The sequence below is a fragment of the Coregonus clupeaformis genome, chromosome 5 (genome assembly GCF_020615455.1).
Source record: "Coregonus clupeaformis isolate EN_2021a chromosome 5, ASM2061545v1, whole genome shotgun sequence".
NCBI lineage: Eukaryota > Metazoa > Chordata > Actinopteri > Salmoniformes > Salmonidae > Coregonus > Coregonus clupeaformis.
In genome coordinates this window covers 24,593,231-24,611,589 of record NC_059196.1, presented here as the reverse complement: position 1 = coordinate 24,611,589, position 18,359 = coordinate 24,593,231, and the positions used below count along the sequence as shown (strand labels likewise).

Sequence of the window (18,359 nt, the reverse complement as noted above, 5' to 3'; positions counted from 1 at the left end):
CAAGTGCTGCAAGGAAAGACCTAGTTAAGCTGCAGCTGACCCAGAACAGAGTGGCACGTCTTGCTCTTCATTGTAATCAGAGGGCTAATATTAATACTATGCATTCCAGTCTCTCTTGGCTAAGAGTTGAGGAAAGACTGACTGTGTCACTTCTTGTTTTTATAAGAAACAATGTGTTGAAAATTCCACATTGTTTGCGTAGTCAACTTACACACAGCACTGACACACACACTTACCACACCAGACATGCCACCAGGGGTCTTTTCACAGTCCCCAGGTCCAGAACAAATTGAAGGTAATGTACAGTATTATACAGAGCCATTATTGTGCATGGAACTCACTTCCATCTTATTCAGCGCAAGTGAACAGCAAATCTGGTTTCAAAAAACAAATAAAGCAACACCTCAAGGCACAATACCTCTCCCCCATGTGACCTACTTGTTGTGTGTATAAACACTGACATGTACAGTACCAGTCAAAAGTTTGGACAGACTACTCATTAAAGGGTTTTTCTTTATTTTTACTATTTTCTACATTGTAGAATAATAGTGAAGACATCAAAACTATGAAATAACACATATGGAATCATGTAGTAACCAAAAAAGTGTTAAACAAATCTAAATATATAAATTTCAAATAGCCACCCTTTGCCTTGATGACAGCTTTGCACACTCTTGGCATTCTCTCAACCAGCTTCATGAGGTAGTCACCTGTAATACATTTCAATTAACAGGTATGCCTTCTTAAAAGTTATTTTGAGGAATTTCTTTCCTTCTTAATGCGTTTGAGCCAATCAGTTGTGTTGTGACAAGGTAGGGTGGGTATACAGAAGATAGCCATATTTGGTAAAAGACCAAGTCCATATTATGGAAAGAACAGCTCAAATAAGAAAAGAGAAACGCCAGTCCATCATTACTTTAAGACATGAAGGTCAGTCAATACGAAACATTTCAAGAACTTTGAAAGTTTCTTCAAGTGCAGTCGCAAACACCATCAAGCGCTATGATGAAACTGGCTCTCATGAGGACCGCCACAGGAATGGAAGACCCAGAGTTACCTCTGCTGCAGAGAGGATAAGTTCATTAGACTAACCAGCCTCAGAAAATGCAGCCCAAATAAATGCTTCACAGAGTTCAAGTAACAGACACATCTCAACATCAACTGTTCAGAGGGCACTATATGAATCAGGCCTTCATGGTCGAATTGCTGCAAAGAAACCACTACTAAAGGACACCAATAATAATAAGAGACCTGCTTGGGCCAAGAAACACGAATAATGGACATCAGACCGGTGGAAATGTGTCCTTTGGTCTGGAGTCCAAATTGTAGATTTTTGGTTCCAACTGCTGTGTTTTTGTGAGACGTGGTGTGGGTGAACGGATGATCTCCACATGTTTATTTCCCACCGTAAAGCATGGAGGAGGAGGGGTTAGCCGGCCGTGACCGGGAGACCCATGGGGCAGCGCGCAATTGGCCCAGCGTCGTCCAGGGTAGGGGAGGGAATGGCCGGCAGGGATGTAGCTCAGTTGATAGAGCATGGCGTTTGCAACGTCAGGGTTGTGGGTTCGATTCCCACAGGGGGTAGGAAAAAAATAAAAAATAAAAAATAAAATAATGTAAGTCGCTCTGGATAAGAGCGTCTGCTAAATGACTAAAATGTAAATGTAAAATGTTATGGTGTGGGGGTGCTTTGCTGGTGACACTGTCTGTGATTTATTTAGAATTCAAGGCACACTTAACCAGCATGGCTACCACAACATTCTACAGCGATACGCCATCCCATTTGGTTTAGGATTAGTGGGACTATCATTTGTTTTTCAACAGGACAATGACCCAAAACACACCTCCAGGCTGTGTAAGGGCTATTTGACCAAGAAGGAGAGTGATGGAGTGCTGCATTAGATGACCTGGCCTCCACAATCCCCCGACCTCAACCCAATTGAGATGGTTTGGGATGAGTCGGACCACAGAGTTTAGGAAAAGCAGCCAACAAGTGCTCAGCATATGTGGGAACTCCTTCAAGACTGTTGGAAAAGCATTCCAGGTGAAGCTGGTTGAGAGAATGCCAAGAGTGTGCAAAGCTGTCATCAACGCAAAGGGTGGCTATTTGAAGAATCTCAAATATAAAATATATTTTCATTTGTTTAACACTTTTTTGATTACTACATGATTCCATATGTGTTATTTCATAGTTTTGATGTCTTCACTATTATTCTACAATGTAAAAAATAGTAAAAATAAAGAAAAACCCTTGAATGAGTAGGTGTGTCCAAACTTTTGACTGGTAGTGTATATGTAACTGATAGTATTACGTTCATGTTTTAAGTATCCCTATATTTCTGTTATTACGGTGCTATCACTCTGTTATTAGTATGCCTGCGCAGTAGTCTCACTGGAGATGAACCTGGCCTGAGTGTGATGGGAACTACAGTTGAAGTCAGAAGTTTATGTACACTTAGGTTGGAGTCATTAAAACTCGTTTTTCAACCACTCCACACATTTCTTGTTAACAAACTATAGTTTTGGCAAGTCGGTTAGGACATCTACTTTGTGCATGACACAAGTAATTTTTCAAAAAATGGTTTACAGACAGATTATTTCACTTATAATTCACTGTATCACAATTCCATTGGGTCAGAAGTTTACATACACTAAGTTGACTGTGCCTTTAAACAGCTTGGAAAATTCCAGAAAATGCTTTAGAAGCTTCTGATAGGCTAATTGATATCATTTGAGTCAATTGGAGGTGTACCTGTGGATGTATTTCAAGGCCTACCTTCAAACTCAGTGCCCCTTTGCTTGAAGTCATGGGAAAATCAAAAGAAATCAGCCAAGACCTCAGAAAATAAATTGTAGACTTCCACAAGTCTGGTTCATCCTTGGGAGAAATTTCCAAACGCCTGAAGGTACCACGTTCATCTGTACAAACAATAGTACGCAAGTATAAACACCATGGGACCACGCAGCCGACATACTGCTCAGGAAGGAGACGCGTTCTGTCTCCTAGAGATGAACGTACTTTGGTGCGAAAAGTGCAAATCAATCCCAGAACACAGCAAAGGACCTTGTGAAGATGCTGGAGGAAACAGGTACAAAAGTATCTATATCCACAGTAAAACGAGTCCTATATCGACATAACCTGAAAGGCCGCTCAGCAAGGAAGAAGCCACTGCTCCAAAACCGCCATAAAAAAGCCAGACTATGGTTTGCAACTGCACATGGGGACAAAGATCGTACTTTTTGAAGAAATGTCCTCTGGTCTGATGAAACAAAAATAGAACTGTTTGGCCATAATGACCATCGTTATGTTTGGAGGAAGAAGGGGGTACCTTGCAAGCCGACGAACACCATCCCAACCGTGAAGAACGGGGGTGGCAGCATCATGCTGTGGGGGTGCTTTGCTGCAGGAGGGACTGGTGCGCTTCACAAAATAGATGGCATCATGAGGAAGGAATATTATGTGGATATATTGAAGCAACATCTCAAGACATCAGTCAGGAAGTTAAAGCTTGGTCGCAAATGGGTCTTCCAAATGGACAAATGACCCTGTCACGCCCTGGCTCTGGGGACTCTAGTATGTTGAGCCAGGGTGTGAGTTTTCATTTGTTTTTCGTGTCTAGTTGTTGTATTTCTATGTTGGCCAGAATGGTTCTCAATCAGAGGCAACGAGTGTCAGCTGTGGCTGGTTGTCTCTGATTGGGAACCATATTTAGACAGCCTGTTTTCCCACAGTGGTTGTGGGATCTTGTTCCAGTGTGGGGTGTGTTAGACCGAGGACGTCACATTATCGTTTGTTGTTTTTGTTCGTGTTATCATTATTTAATAAAATATGTTCACTTTCCACGCTGCGCCTTGGTCCTCTGTACCCGACGATCGTGACAGAAGATCCCACCAACACTGGACCAAGCAGCGTGTCCAGGAGCCAGCGCCAGAGGTATCACTAAAGGACATCAACCTCGGCTGGGCCTGGCCCACGGGGAGGAGAGACCCCCAGAAATTTTTTAGGGGGGGGCTCACGCCGTGGACGACGGGGCAGCAGGAGGCCACTATAGAGCGGTCCAGCGGGGTTGCAGAGGAGGCCGCCAGGTTAAGGGGGCCACTGGTCACAGAGGAGAGGGAAAGTGTAGAGGCACGGCGAGAGGTACTGGGGTGTGTTACCAGTCCGGTCCGGCCCGTTCCTGATCCCTGCATAGGGCCAGTGGTGTGTGTCCCCAGTACGGTCCGGCCTGTTCCTGTTCCTCGCATCGAGCCTGTGGTGCGCTTCGTCAGCCCGGTCCGGCCCGCTCCTGCTCCCCGCACCAAGTCAGTGGTGCGCATCGTCAGCCCGGTCCGGCCCGCTCCTGCTCCCCGCACCAAGTCAGTGGTGCGCTTCGTCAGCCCGGTCCGGCCCGCTCCTGCTCCCCGCACCAAGTCAGTGGTGCGCTCGTCAGCCCGGTCCGGCCCGCTCCTGCTCCCCGCACCAAGTCAGGGGTGCGTTTCGTCAGCCCGGCTCGGCCCGTTCCTGCTCCCCACACCAAGCCAGTGGTGTGCGTCGTCAGTCCGGCACAGCCCGTGCCTGTTCCACCGGTGCCTGGTTCGGCACGGGTCAGCTGCTTCACGCCGGAGCTAGAGCAATCCGCTCCACCAGTGTGCAGTCCAGCTCCGGTCAGCAGGGCTAGACCGGACCAGGGGTACTTTGGGGGGTTAGAGAGGGAGTGTGGATCATGCCCGGAGCCGGATCCGCCGCCAAGGCGGAGTGCCCACCCGGTCCCTCCCCTGTGGTGTTTGGTTGGCGCGGTCGGAGTCCGCGCCTTTGGGGGGGGGGGTACTGTCACGCCCTGGCTCTGGGGACTCTAGTATGTTGAGCCAGGGTGTGAGTTTTCATTTGTTTTTCGTGTCTAGTTGTTGTATTTCTATGTTGGCCAGAATGGTTCTCAATCAGAGGCAACGAGTGTCAGCTGTGGCTGGTTGTCTCTGATTGGGAACCATATTTAGACAGCCTGTTTTCCCACAGTGGTTGTGGGATCTTGTTCCAGTGTGGTTTGTGTTAGACCGAGGACGTCACGTTATCGTTTGTTGTTTTTGTTCGTGTTATCATTATTTAATAAAATATGTTCACTTTTCACGCTGCGCCTTGGTCCTCTGTACCCGACGATCGTGACAGACCCCAAGCAAACTTCCAAAGTTGTGGCAAAAGGGCTTAAGGACAACAAAGTCAAGGTATTGGAGTGGCCATCACAAAGCCCTGACCTCAATCCTATAGAAACATTATTACACCAGCTCTGTCAGGAGGAATGGGCCAAAATTCACCCAACTTATTGTGGGAAGCTTGTGGAAGGCTACCCGAAACATTTGACCCAAGTTAAACAATTTAAAGGCAATGCTACCAAATACTAATTGAGTGTATGTAAACTTCTGACCCACAGGGAATGTGATGAAAGAAATAAAAGCTGAAATAAATCATTCTCTCTACTATTATTCTGATATTTCACATTCTTAAAATAAAGTGGTGATCCTAACTGACCTAAAACAGGGAATTTTTACTAGGATTAAATGTCAGGAATTGTGAAAAACTGAGTTTAAATGTATTTGGCTAAGGTGTATGTAAACTTCCGACTTCAACTGTATGTGCTGTGGAAATACGGTGAAGTAAACATTGTTAAACTGGAACCTAGTCTTGTGTCATTTTGAGTTAACATTGGTAGCAGAGGATGGCTAATAACTACAATATGCCACCTCGCTTCGACGAGAAGAGGTCGTATGAAAGTTGGACAAATGAACTTGGAATCTGGACACGGTTTACTAATCTGGACGAGAAAAAGCAAGCACTGTATTATCGCTCAAGGGAAGAGCGAGAGATACAGCACTGGAAATATCCGTGGAGGATTTGAAGAAGGATGACGGCATGGGAACTTTGATCAGAGAACTGGATTCTGTGTTTCTTAAAGAAGAGAAAGACTGTGCCTACAAGGCATATTCAAACTTTGACAGTGTTAGTAGAGACATTTCAGATGCAATGACGGACTACATAATTGATTTCGAACAGAGGTACAATAGGATGGGAAAGTATAGGGCGGCAGGTAGCTTAGTGGGTAAGAGCGTTGTGCCAGTAACCGAAAGGTCGCTAGTTCTAATCCCCGAGCCAACTAGGTGAAAAATATGTCGATGTGCCCTTAAGCAAGGCACTTAACCCTAATTACTCCTGTAAGTTGCTCTGGATAAGAGCTTCTGCTAAATGACTAAAATGTAAAGTATGACATGGTTCTCCCGGATGCAGTGTTAGCTTTCAAGTTGCAAGATACTGCCTGTCTGGATTTAAACAGTTGGCTTTAACTGCTTGTACTGTGCTGACTTTTGCGTCAATGAAGTCGGCACTAAAAATGATTTTTGGTGAAAAGACATCTGTTGCGCCAATAACAGATAGAATGCAAGTGAGTGACACGGCATATTACACTAAGCAGCAGAGAAAAAGCGCCAACAAGTCACATTCTCAAGACAACCAGACGAGGGCGCCATTACCCGGCACAAATCCACTGGATAGGTAGGGAAGGACATCAAAATGTGCTATTTGTCGAAGCACTTACCATTGGGTTAACAAGTTAAACTAACAGAGGAAAATGTAAACACAGAGATGGAGCAATGTTACATTACACTTATTTCAAACAAATCTGCTTCTGATATTGAGATCTTTATAGTTGAATCCTTAGGATCTGCTGTGGTTGATACTGCATGTACACGCACAGTGTGTGTTGCAAAATGGCTTGATAGCTATGTCAGTGAACTAAATATAAAAGAAGTACAAAATATGATTGACACACCAAGGAACAGAGCTTTCAAATTTCGAGATGGGAGAGTCATCCATTCTACCAAGAGAGTCAAGATACCAGCAAAAATGTGTCAGACTAAGTGTCACATTGAAACAGAGGTGGTCCCTGCATATATCCCCTTACTATTAAGCAAAGCTTCCCTCAAGAAGGCAGGGGCTGTACTAGACATAAAAAATGACAAGGCAGTGATGTTTAAACAACCAGTGACCCTTGAACTTACAACCTCAGGCCACTATTGTGTAAACATTTTAGACAAAGACATCACACAGAGTCCATGTAAAAATGAGATTCTGACGGACACAGAGCACATGGAAATTCTGACAGTCACAGAAAACATGACCACAGAGGAAAAACACAAAGTATTGCACAAACAGTTTGGACACGCTACAGTTTACAGACTTCAGAAATTACTCAGCAGTTCTGGAAATAATGATGATGAGAGTATTTCCATTCTACGGCAGATAGTTAAGTGAGACATGCCAGAAATACAGCAAACCTAAGCCCAGCTGTTCGTTTGCCACTGGCTTCAGAGTACAATGAAACAGTGGCTGTAAATCTACGTGAGCTAGGACCAAGTGTGTGGTACCTTTACATAATCGACCACTTCACACGCTTTAGTGCTGGAAGCATTGTGAATACAAAGAAACCCAGTGAAATTGTCAAGCACTTAATTCATTCCTGGATAAGTGTGCATGGCCCGCCCCAGAAATTGTACAGTGACAATGGAGGAGAATTCAATAATAATTAAGTAAGAGAAAAGGCTGAGAAGTATAGACAACTGCTGCATACAGTCCATGGAGCAATGGAATACTAGAGAGACATAATTAAACACTCACAGAGATCATGCTGAAAGTGAAGCAAGACAATGGATGTGACTGGAAAACAGCTCTAGATTGGGCTTTGATGGCAAAAAACACAATGTTCATGGCTACAGCCCATATCAACTAGAGTTCGGGCAGAACCCTAATCTTCCCTCTGTACTGGTTGACAAGCCACCAGCACTAGAAGGGACCAGTGTGAGTGCATGGGTGGGACAGCACCTTTCAGCACTACATGCAACGAGAAAAGCGTTCACTGAAGCAGAGTGTTCAGAGAGAATTCGCAGGGCTATGCGTAAACAGCTTCGACCCACAGATGAGAAGTACGAGACTGGAAACAAAGTGTACTACAAACGAGTGGACTGTCGAGTGGAAAGGACCGGGAGTAGTCATTGGCCAAGATGGTGTGGTGATATTTGTGAAGCACGGAGGCACCATTGTCAGGGTGCATCACTCAAGATTGCGGAAAGTAAATGATCAACAAGATGGAGGGGCTGTTGCTGAGAATCAGCCTTCTACTGAAAATGACAAAAAGGACACATTAACAGACACAAACCTACCAGATGTCGCATCCAATGAGATGGACACTGAAACTGACACTGGAAATGAAGCAGAGACCTTCAACCATGACACAGGTAATACTGTTAAGGGTTTAAATGAGGAAAACATACAACAACAGCCACATGTGTTAAGACAACATGGTTGTTCTAATCTGAAAACTGGACAAACTGTTAAATACATGGACAGAGAAAGTGGTATTCCACACACAGCAACAGTCATTGGACGAGCAGGAAAAGCCAAAGGAAAACACCAGAACTGGTACAACTTGCAGTACTCTGAACCAGCTACACTTTCTGGTACAACAGGGTCAGCTGACCTGTCACTTGTAGATAATCTCAGAATTGAACCAATGGAAAATCGAGAAAAACAGAATGACATTCAAAATGATGATGTACTTGAAACAAAGGACGTGTCATTTGACTTAGCTAAATTAGATGAGCTCAGTCATTGGAGAAAAAATTGGGTGTTTGAGGAAGTCAAAGACATGGCCAAAAATGTGTCTCAAAAAGGTGGGTGTGTACCCTTAAAGAATCCTTAACTGGAATAGTGCCAAAAGCACGTCTAGTGGCTAGAGGTTTTGAGGAGCTGGCTGCTAAAGAACTCCCAAAAGACTCACCGACATGCGCTTCAGAGTCACTCAGATTGCTGCTGACAGTGATCTGCCAGAAAAAATGGAAACTTCATTCCATAGACATCAAATCTGCATTTTTGCAGGGAACAGATCTGTCAAGAGACATTGACATCCGACCTTCGCCTGAAGCTAAGAGCGAAGGAACACTGTGGAAACTTAAAAAGTGTGTGTATGGTCTGGCAGATGCATCACTCTACTGGTACAACAAAGTCAAGGCAACAATGCTGAGTACAGGTGGAAAAATGTCACAAGTGGATCCTGCAGTCTTCTATTGGCTTGATCAAGACTGCAATGTGACTGGAGTACTTGCCTGTCATGTTGATGACTTCATCTGGGGTGGCTCACAGACCTTTGCTACAACTGTGATTCCACACCTCAAAGCTGTTTTCCAGGTCAGCCGTGAGGAGCATGATAGTTTTTGTTATGTTGGCATAGAGTTTATTAAAGTTGACGGAACAATACTGATGCAACAGGAAAGCTATATCAAGAATCTTCAACCCATCCATACGGATTCTTCAAGAGCCGTACAAAGATATTCCCCTCTCTGTGGAATTGAAGCTGATCAATTGAGGTCAAAGATTGGTCAAATTCTATGGGTTGCTAGACAGAGTAGACCTGATGTAATGTTTGATGGCTGCAACTTGGCATCCAACACAAAACACCCCACTGTACAAACCATTCATGAAGCAAACAAAGTTGTTTGTAAACTGAAATCACAACAAGTGACTCTAAAGTTTCAGCATGTTGGAAAAGATGACTCTCTGAAACTAGTTCAGTGATGCTTCCCTAGGGAACCGTACAGATGGAGGCACACAAGGTGGACATCTAATCGTGTTAATGGGTGAAGAAGGAAGATTCTCACCATCTGTGGGCAGTGAAAAAGGATCAGAAGGGTTGTCTGAAGCACACTAGCTGGAGAAACCCTTGCTCTTGCGGATGGAATTGACAATGCCATCTTTCTGGCAACTCTGTTCTCAGAGCTTACCACTGGTGAGACAAAATGGCACATTCTACCTGTAGTTTGTGTCACTGACAACTACTCCCTAGTTGATGCTGTCAAGTCAACCAAGTCTGTCACAGAAAAAAGACTTTGTCTTGAGATTAGCAGCATCAAGGAACTTATTCAAGCACAGAGAATCCAGCGGATTCTGTGGTCGGCCACAAAGGAACAGCTTGCTGAATGACTGACTAAAAAGGGAGCATCCGGTCTTGTGCTCCTAAAGGCACTCAGTAATGGAAAGTGGCAGCTTGAGTAATAAAAATAAAAACTTTGTCACACAACCCATTTGTAATGGGGAATTTAAATAATACTTGGGACATTTAATTATTTTGCTGATGTTTTATTTGTCTTTAAAGAAAAGTGGGAGATTGTTAAATTCATGTTTTAAGTATCCCTATATTTCTGTTATTACGGTGCTATCACTCTGTTATTAGTACGCCTGCGCAGTAGTCTCACTGGAGATGAACCTGAGTGTGATGGCGACTATGTACTGTGGAAATACGGTGGAGTAAACGTTGTTAAACTGGAACCTAGTCGTTGTGTCATTTTGAGTTAACAATAGATGCACACACACACTACATGTTAATGTTTTTAAATGTATGTAAATTGTAAAGTATTTTGTCGGTAATGTCTTTTTCATTATGTGTCGGACCCCAGTAAGACTAGCTGTCCCATTTGGCATATGCTAATGGGGATCCTAATAAATAAAATTAAAATAATCTGCCCTGCGCGCTGGGGAGCTAAATCAAGTGTGCCTACTACTGACCAATCGGGTAGCTCAAATCATTGTGCCTGCAGCTTCCACAACCCCACCCACAGCAAAGTTGATACTAGCCTAGGAATATTTCACTTTCTCTGGTCATAGGAACAACAACATGAATTTGTGTATGAGGCAGAAATAATGCGGTACTTCTCGAGTTTCTGCCATCAGGTGGAAGACTGTGTCCCCTCTCTCTGGTCAGTCTCACCCTCTGCTGCTCTCTCTCTTCCTCCACTGAGACTTACCATCAGTTGCAGGTACCATTAGTTGGGTAAAATAAAAAAGCAAATTATTTAAATGTATGCTCAGCTTTGCCTCGCAAGTAATACAACAACTGATCTATTTTGTTTATGTAGCTCAAGTTTTGAAATGTAATATGGTCTGAGAAGAACAATACTGGCAGGCCAAGCATAGCCAATATGGTGTGATAATGGATTCGACCTACTGCACAGACGTCATCTGTTTTTATTAGGTTAATGATGCATAGGATTCATGTTTTGCAAACACTTAATGTTTAAAAAAAATAAGAGTGGTAGATCTCAGCTTGCATTTTGACTCAGAAAAGGTTGGTGACCATTGGGCTAAAGGGTGTCTCCAGGGTCAGCTAGTTGTTTATTCTATCTGAAGTTGGAATCACACCAGGGAGGATCATGGGAGTTTGTTTCTTCCTCTCTGTGCCGAGGTCCTGACCACAACTCTGCACTGACACACACACACACACACACCACAGAATTAACTGTTACAGCACTTATCAACACCCATTACCTGCTGTTTATTTGGCTTGTATTACCTTTCCCCCTGAAGTCACACACATGTACACAGTCCATTTACTCTCCTTACATCGCTCCTCCCCTTCTCCCATTGTTGATTACAGTTCTACTACCTGCCATGTGTAATAAAATGTGTAATAATGTGGTATAATAACATGTGAATGATGACCTATAAATAACATGTGTATAATCATCTGTCCAACAGGAGTTGATTCCAGAGTTCTACTACCTGCCAGAGATGTTTGGTAACAGTAATGGTTACCACCTGGGCCAGAGGGAGGACGGCATCATGGTGTGTGATGTGGAGCTGCCTCCCTGGGCCAACAAGCCTGAGGACTTTGTCAGGATCAACCGGATGGTGAGGAACTAAACACCTCTCCTCCTCTCCTTATCTCCCACCCTCTGCTCTGTTCCTCTACCTAACCCACTCCTCCCACCCTCTGCTCTGTTCCTCTACCTAACCCACTCCTCCCACCCTCTGCTCTCTTCCTCTACCTAACCCACTCCTCCCACCCTCTGCTCTGTTCCTCTACCTAACCCACTCCTCCCACCCTCTGCTCTGTTCCTCTACCTAACCCACTCCTCCCACCCTCTCCTCCTCTCCTCTCCTGCTTTGTCACACTTGTCTCCTCCTCCGTCCTCTCATTTTGTACCACCCTCTCCTTTCATTTTCAATTATCCCCTCCTCCTTTCCTATCCCCCACCTCTCCCCTCCTTCTCCACTCACCCTCTCCTCCCTGTCTGTGTGCACTGCTCGATACTAACACAATCTGCAGCTGACCCCAGTGATGTCACTAAAGGACAGGGCCAGTAAGTGTCCCCTATAATGTTACCTAATGCTGGACTCATCAATCATCATTTAGTTGTGTGTGTGTGTGTGTGTGTGTGTGTGTGTGTGTGTGTGTGTGTGTGTGTGTGTGTGTGTGTGTGTGTGTGTGTGTGTGTGTGTGTGTGTGTGTGTGTGTGTGTGTGTGTGTGTGTGTGTGTGTGTGTGTGTGTGTGTGTGTGTGTGTGTGTGTGTGTGTGTGTGTGCGTGCGGTGTGTGTGTGTGTGGCTGTGTGTGTGTGTGTGTGTGTTAGCCCAGGACAACCCAGTTCTCCATGCAGGCCCTTTGAGCAACACACACACATACATACACACACACAGAGACAGAACGTGAGCTCCCTCTCCACCCTCTGCCAGCCTCTCAACCAGTCCTGCCTGGAGACACACAGTCTTTCACTTCTCATCAATTTTCAAACCCACACAGACAAACCCACGCATACACACACACATGTACACACCCACACTCACAATCACACACCATTATAGATATGACATTATGGGGGGGGTTCTACAGTTCTACAATGTTACTGGCGGTAGGACGGGGGTATGGGGTAGGAACACACTTGACCTTTTCAGCAGGAGTGACAGAGCTGGGGGGAGGGAGGTAGGGGTGGTGGGGGTTAGCGGCGAGCAGAGGTGACCTTTCACTAAGCTCAGCCCTCCTCTAGTCCTCTCCTCTCTCCTCTCTCCCTCTGCTCTCTCTCTCTCCCTCTCCTCTACTCCTCTCCTCTCTCCCTCTGCTCTCTCTCTCTCCTCTCCTCTCCTCCTCTCCTCTCTCCCTCTCTCCCTCTGCTCTCTCCCTCTCCTCTCTCCCTCTGCTCTCTCTCTCTCCCTCTCCTCTACTCCTCTCCTCTCTCCCTCTCCTCTCTCCCTCTGCTCTCTCCCTCTCCTCTCTCCCTCTCCTCTCTTTCTCTCCTCTCCGCCACTGGTCAGCTACATCTACATCAGCCCAGCACACAGAGAGGAGGAGGAAGGTGTAGGGGGGGGGGGGGCACAGAGAGGAGGTGGGAGGTGTAGGGGGCACAGAGAGGAGGAGGGAGGTGGAGGGGGGACAGAGAGGAGAAGGGAGGTGGAGGGGGGGCACAGAGAGGAGGAGGGAGGTGTAGGGGGCACAGAGAGGAGGAGGGAGGTGGAGGGGGGACAGAGAGGAGAAGGGAGGTGGAGGGGGGGCACAGAGAGGAGGAGGGAGGTGGAGGGGGGACAGAGAGGAGGAGGGAGGTGGAGGGGGGGGCACAGAGAGGAGGAGGGAGGTGGAGGGGGGACAGAGAGGAGGAGGGAGGTGGAGGTGGAGGGGCAGGCCTCAGCGGGGGGGGTTATTGCACAGTGTTCTTATCCTATAATCTTGTAATATAGGTATTAGTATACATGCGGAATCCATGGATGGATACCTAGAGAATCATCTTTACTCTCCATCTCTGTCAGATCTCACTATAGCGTTCTTCATTTTCTGCTTCCCTCTTACTTGACCTTTTATTCTCTCTCTCGCTCACTCTCTCTCTCTCTCTCTCTCTCTCTATATATATATATATATATATCTCCATCCCTCCCTCCCTCCACCCCTCCTCCCTCCAGTTCCCATCTTTGCATGTGCCAGATTAAATCGTGGTGACATGCCCCGTGGCTAGTTCAGCTCCCTCTGTGTCCATCTCTGTCTGTGTGCTCTAGCTAGCTCCACTCTGTTGGTAGAGGCTGTTATTGTCCTGTGGGAGGGAGAGTGTAAAGTCCTGCAGCATGTCTCTATACATATCAGCTGCTAAGAGTTGGAGTTTGTGGCCACTGAATCGACGATAAGAACAATAATAACGTAAGCACTGTAAGTCTACCATAGTGATGTAACACAACAGTAACACTGTCCACCATAGTGATGTAACACAACAGTAACACTGTCTACCATAGTGATGTAACACAACAGTAACACTGTCCACCATAGTGATGTAACACAACAGTAACACTGTCCACCATAGTGATGTAACACAACAGTAACACTGTCTACCATAGTGATGTAACACAACAGTAACACTGTCCACCATAGTGATGGAACACAACAGTAACACTGTCCACCATAGTGATGTAACACAACAGTAACACTGTCCACCATAGTGATGTAACACAACAGTAACACTGTCCACCATAGTGATGGAACACAACAGTAACACTGTCCACCATAGTGATGTAACACAACAGTAACACTGTCCACCATAGTGATGTAACACAACAGTAACACTGTCCACCATAGTGATGTAACACAACAGTAACACTGTCTACCATAGTGATGTAACACAACAGTAACACTGTCCACCATAGTGATGTAACACAACAGTAACACTGTGCACCATAGTGATGTACCACAACAGTAACACTGTCCACCATAGTGATGTAACACAACAGTAACACTGTCCACCATAGTGATGGAACACAACAGTAACAGTGTCTACCATAGTGATGGAACACAACAGTAACACTGTCTACCATAGTGATGGAACACAACAGTAACACTGTCCACCATAGTAATGTAACACAACAGTAACACTGTCCACCATAGTGATGGAACACAACAGTAACACTGTCCACCATAGTGATGGAACACAACAGTAACACTGTCCACCATAGTGATGTAACACAACAGTAACACTGTCCACCATAGTGATGTAACACAACAGTAACACTGTCTACCATAGTGATGGAACACAACAGTAACACTGTCCACCATAGTGATGTACCACAACAGTAACACTGTCCACCATAGTGATGTAACACAACAGTAACACTGTCCACCATAGTGATGTACCACAACAGTAACACTGTCTACCATAGTGATGTAACACAACAGTAACAGTGTCTACCATAGTGATGGAACACAACAGTAACACTGTCTACCATAGTGATGTAACACAACAGTAACACTGTCTACCATAGTGATGTAACACAACAGTAACAGTGTCTACCATAGTGATGGAACACAACAGTAACACTGTCTACCATAGTGATGTAACACAACAGTAACACTGTCCACCATAGTGATGGAACACAACAGTAACACTGTCCACCATAGTGATGTAACACAACAGTAACACTGTCCACCATAGTGATGTAACACAACAGTAACACTGTCTACCATAGTGATGGAACACAACAGTAACACTGTCCACCATAGTGATGTACCACAACAGTAACACTGTCCACCATAGTGATGTAACACAACAGTAACACTGTCCACCATAGTGATGTACCACAACAGTAACACTGTCTACCATAGTGATGTAACACAACAGTAACACTGTCCACCATAGTGATGTAACACAACAGTAACACTGTCTACCATAGTGATGTAACACAACAGTAACACTGTCTACCATAGTGATGTAACACAACAGTAACACTGTCCACCATAGTGATGGAACACAACAGTAACACTGTCCACCATAGTGATGTAACACAACAGTAACACTGTCCACCATAGTGATGTAACACAACAGTAACACTGTCCACCATAGTGATGGAACACAACAGTAACACTGTCCACCATAGTGATGTAACACAACAGTAACACTGTCCACCATAGTGATGTAACACAACAGTAACACTGTCTACCATAGGGGCCAGTGTAAGAATACAGGAATACTGTAGTGTTCTTTACTTTGATAGCTTATCTAAAACACCCCTAAGACTCCCATCAGAAATCAATTTTCCTCTCTGTACATACCAGTGTACAGAAATACACAGACACAAACACACGGCTTACAGTAAAGTGGATCTCCATTAGTATTGAACAGCTCCATGAGAAAGATAGCTAGTCATTCTTTTTAATAGACAGAGAAGAAACATGATACCTGGCTGATATCAGGCTGGATACATTAAACAGGCTCCCCTGATGCTCATCCTGTTTATTAGGCTGAGTCCCAAATAGCACCCTGTTCCCTATATAGCTAGTGCACTGCTTTTGATGAGAGCCCTGGTCAAAAGTAGTGCACTATATAGGGAATAGGGTGCCATTTGGGATGCAGTTTTTATCACAGTCTGGCTGGAGAGAGAATAGCTACTATCAAAACTCAGGAGTCCATAATATCACTGAATGCTTTTGGTTCAATAGTAGTTTTCCTCCCTGTTTTAACTAGTGCAGTGGGGTTTGTGTGTTGAGCAGTGCAGAGATGTTGTCAGTTGTATGTACAGTAACATAGACTGTGTGTCTAGTGTAACGTGTGTTGGGTTGTGTGGTGTGTGTTATTGCTGTGTGTGTTTTCATGCTGCCAGGTGCCTTCCCCTCTAACCCCGCTGCCTGTGTGCCTGTGTTTTCTGACAGGCCCTGGAAAGTGAGTTTGTGTCGTGTCAGCTGCATCAGTGGGTTGACCTTATTTTCGGCTACAAGCAGCGCGGGCCCGAGGCGGTGCGCGCCCTCAACGTCTTTCACCACCTGACCTACGAGGGTTCCGTCAGCCTGGACAGCATCACTGACCCCGCCCTCAGAGAGGTACGCCATGACACAACATGCTACGATACGCACATCACTGTCACCATGGACACCAAACACCCACTCACTCCACCCCTCCCATCTACCCAGCTCCAGCATAGATAGATACTGCTGCTTCTGTTCATTTATTTGGTATTTTACAGGAATTTGTCTTGCATTAAAGATATTAAACCATAAACATTTACAGACAACAGGACATAGATGACAAAAAACCCATAAAACCCATATAGAGTACACACCAGATATGAGTTTACAGTATAGTTGTTGCAAATACATGATCAATACAATACAAAGTCAAGGGTAGCTTTATGTACTATCTCTCTTATTTACTATGGACATTATTTTGTACTGCTCCTATACTACTCCAGACCTGCACGCTCGCTCTCTCTCTCTCTCTCTCTCTCACTCACTCACTCACTCACTCACTCACTCACTCACTCACTCACTCACTCACTCACTCACTCACTCACTCACTCACTCACTCACATTCACACCCAGGTCAATTAATGTTAGTCTGAAGTGTTGTTTGATATAAATCATCAAGGGGTCATCTAGTGAATAAACATGGGAGTGAATCCTCTCATTTATATTCAATTAATTGACTAGATCTGAGCTGTTCTCTGAGCAGGAGGCGGAAGCTGTGAATAGCTTAATTGCAGAGAGAGAGTTGGGAGGAGGTAGAGGGAGATGGGGAGGAAGAGAGAAAGGGAGAGAGGTAGAGAGAGGTGGAGGTTGTGTTGAGTGTGATGAAAGGAGTCAGGCGCAGGAGTTTATTCCTTCGTTGACACACAAATGCGCTCAAATAGCGATCAACAAAACAGGCACAGGAGAAACTCTAATCCCTGGCAAATACACTGTAACGGTAGAATCCAATAATACATAGGCACAGGGGAAAATCTACCCTGGCAACAAAATGTACGTGTAGCTCCACCGAGCTATACTACTCTCACAACTAACAATCACCCACAAGGACAAGGGGGCAGAGGCAACACTTATATATGGATTAATGAGGGGATTAGAACCAGGTGTGTGTGATTGACAAGACAAATGTGATGATGATTGGGGCGGCAGTGGTTAGTAAGCCGGTGACGACGAACCTTGAAGCCTGCCCGAACAGGCAGCCTCGGCCGAAGTTGTGACAGTACCCCCCTTAGCAGCGCGCCGACCCCGGCCTCGGGGACGGCCAGGAGGACGCGACGGTGGAAATCCCGCAACATGGAGGGATCGAGGATATCCCTCACCGGGACCCAGCACCGTTCCTCCGGACCGTACCCCTCCCACTCCACGAGGTACTGAAGGCACCCCACCCGACGCCTCAAATCCAGGATGGAGCGGACAGAGTACGCCGGGGCCCCCTCGATGTCCAGAGGAGGTGGAGGAACCTCCCGCACCTCAGACTCCTGGAGCGGACCAACCACCACCAGCCTGAAGGTAAACGTGGGCAGCGTCCCACGTATCCTCTGCACGCCGAAACCAGTCTTCCACCGCAGGAGCCTCGGTCTGGCTCTGGTGCCATGGTGGCAGAACCGGTTGGTAACCTAAAACACATTGGAATGGTGTTAGGTTAGTAGAGGAGTGGCAGAGAGAGTTCTAGGCATATTCTGCCCATGGAAAGAACACCGACCACTCCCCTGGCCGGTCCTGGCAGTAGGACCGCAGGAACCTACCCACATCCTGATTTACCCGTTCCACCTGCTTATTTGACTCGGGGTGGAACCCA

At 45.6% G+C, this 18,359-nt stretch overlaps 1 protein-coding gene across 4 annotated transcripts in view; it reads left to right on the top strand.

The window, feature by feature from the left end:
- Nucleotides 1-18,359, top strand: part of LOC121565588 (neurobeachin-like) — a 300,567-nt gene that overhangs the window by 260,861 nt on the left and 21,347 nt on the right. For all 4 annotated transcript variants that reach the window (XM_045213661.1, XM_045213660.1, XM_045213658.1 and 1 more), the window contains 2 exons: nucleotides 11,552-11,704; nucleotides 16,472-16,639. In XM_045213661.1, coding sequence (XP_045069596.1) covers nucleotides 11,552-11,704; nucleotides 16,472-16,639 — 321 coding nt within the window. The remainder of the gene's footprint in view (nucleotides 1-11,551; nucleotides 11,705-16,471; nucleotides 16,640-18,359) is intronic.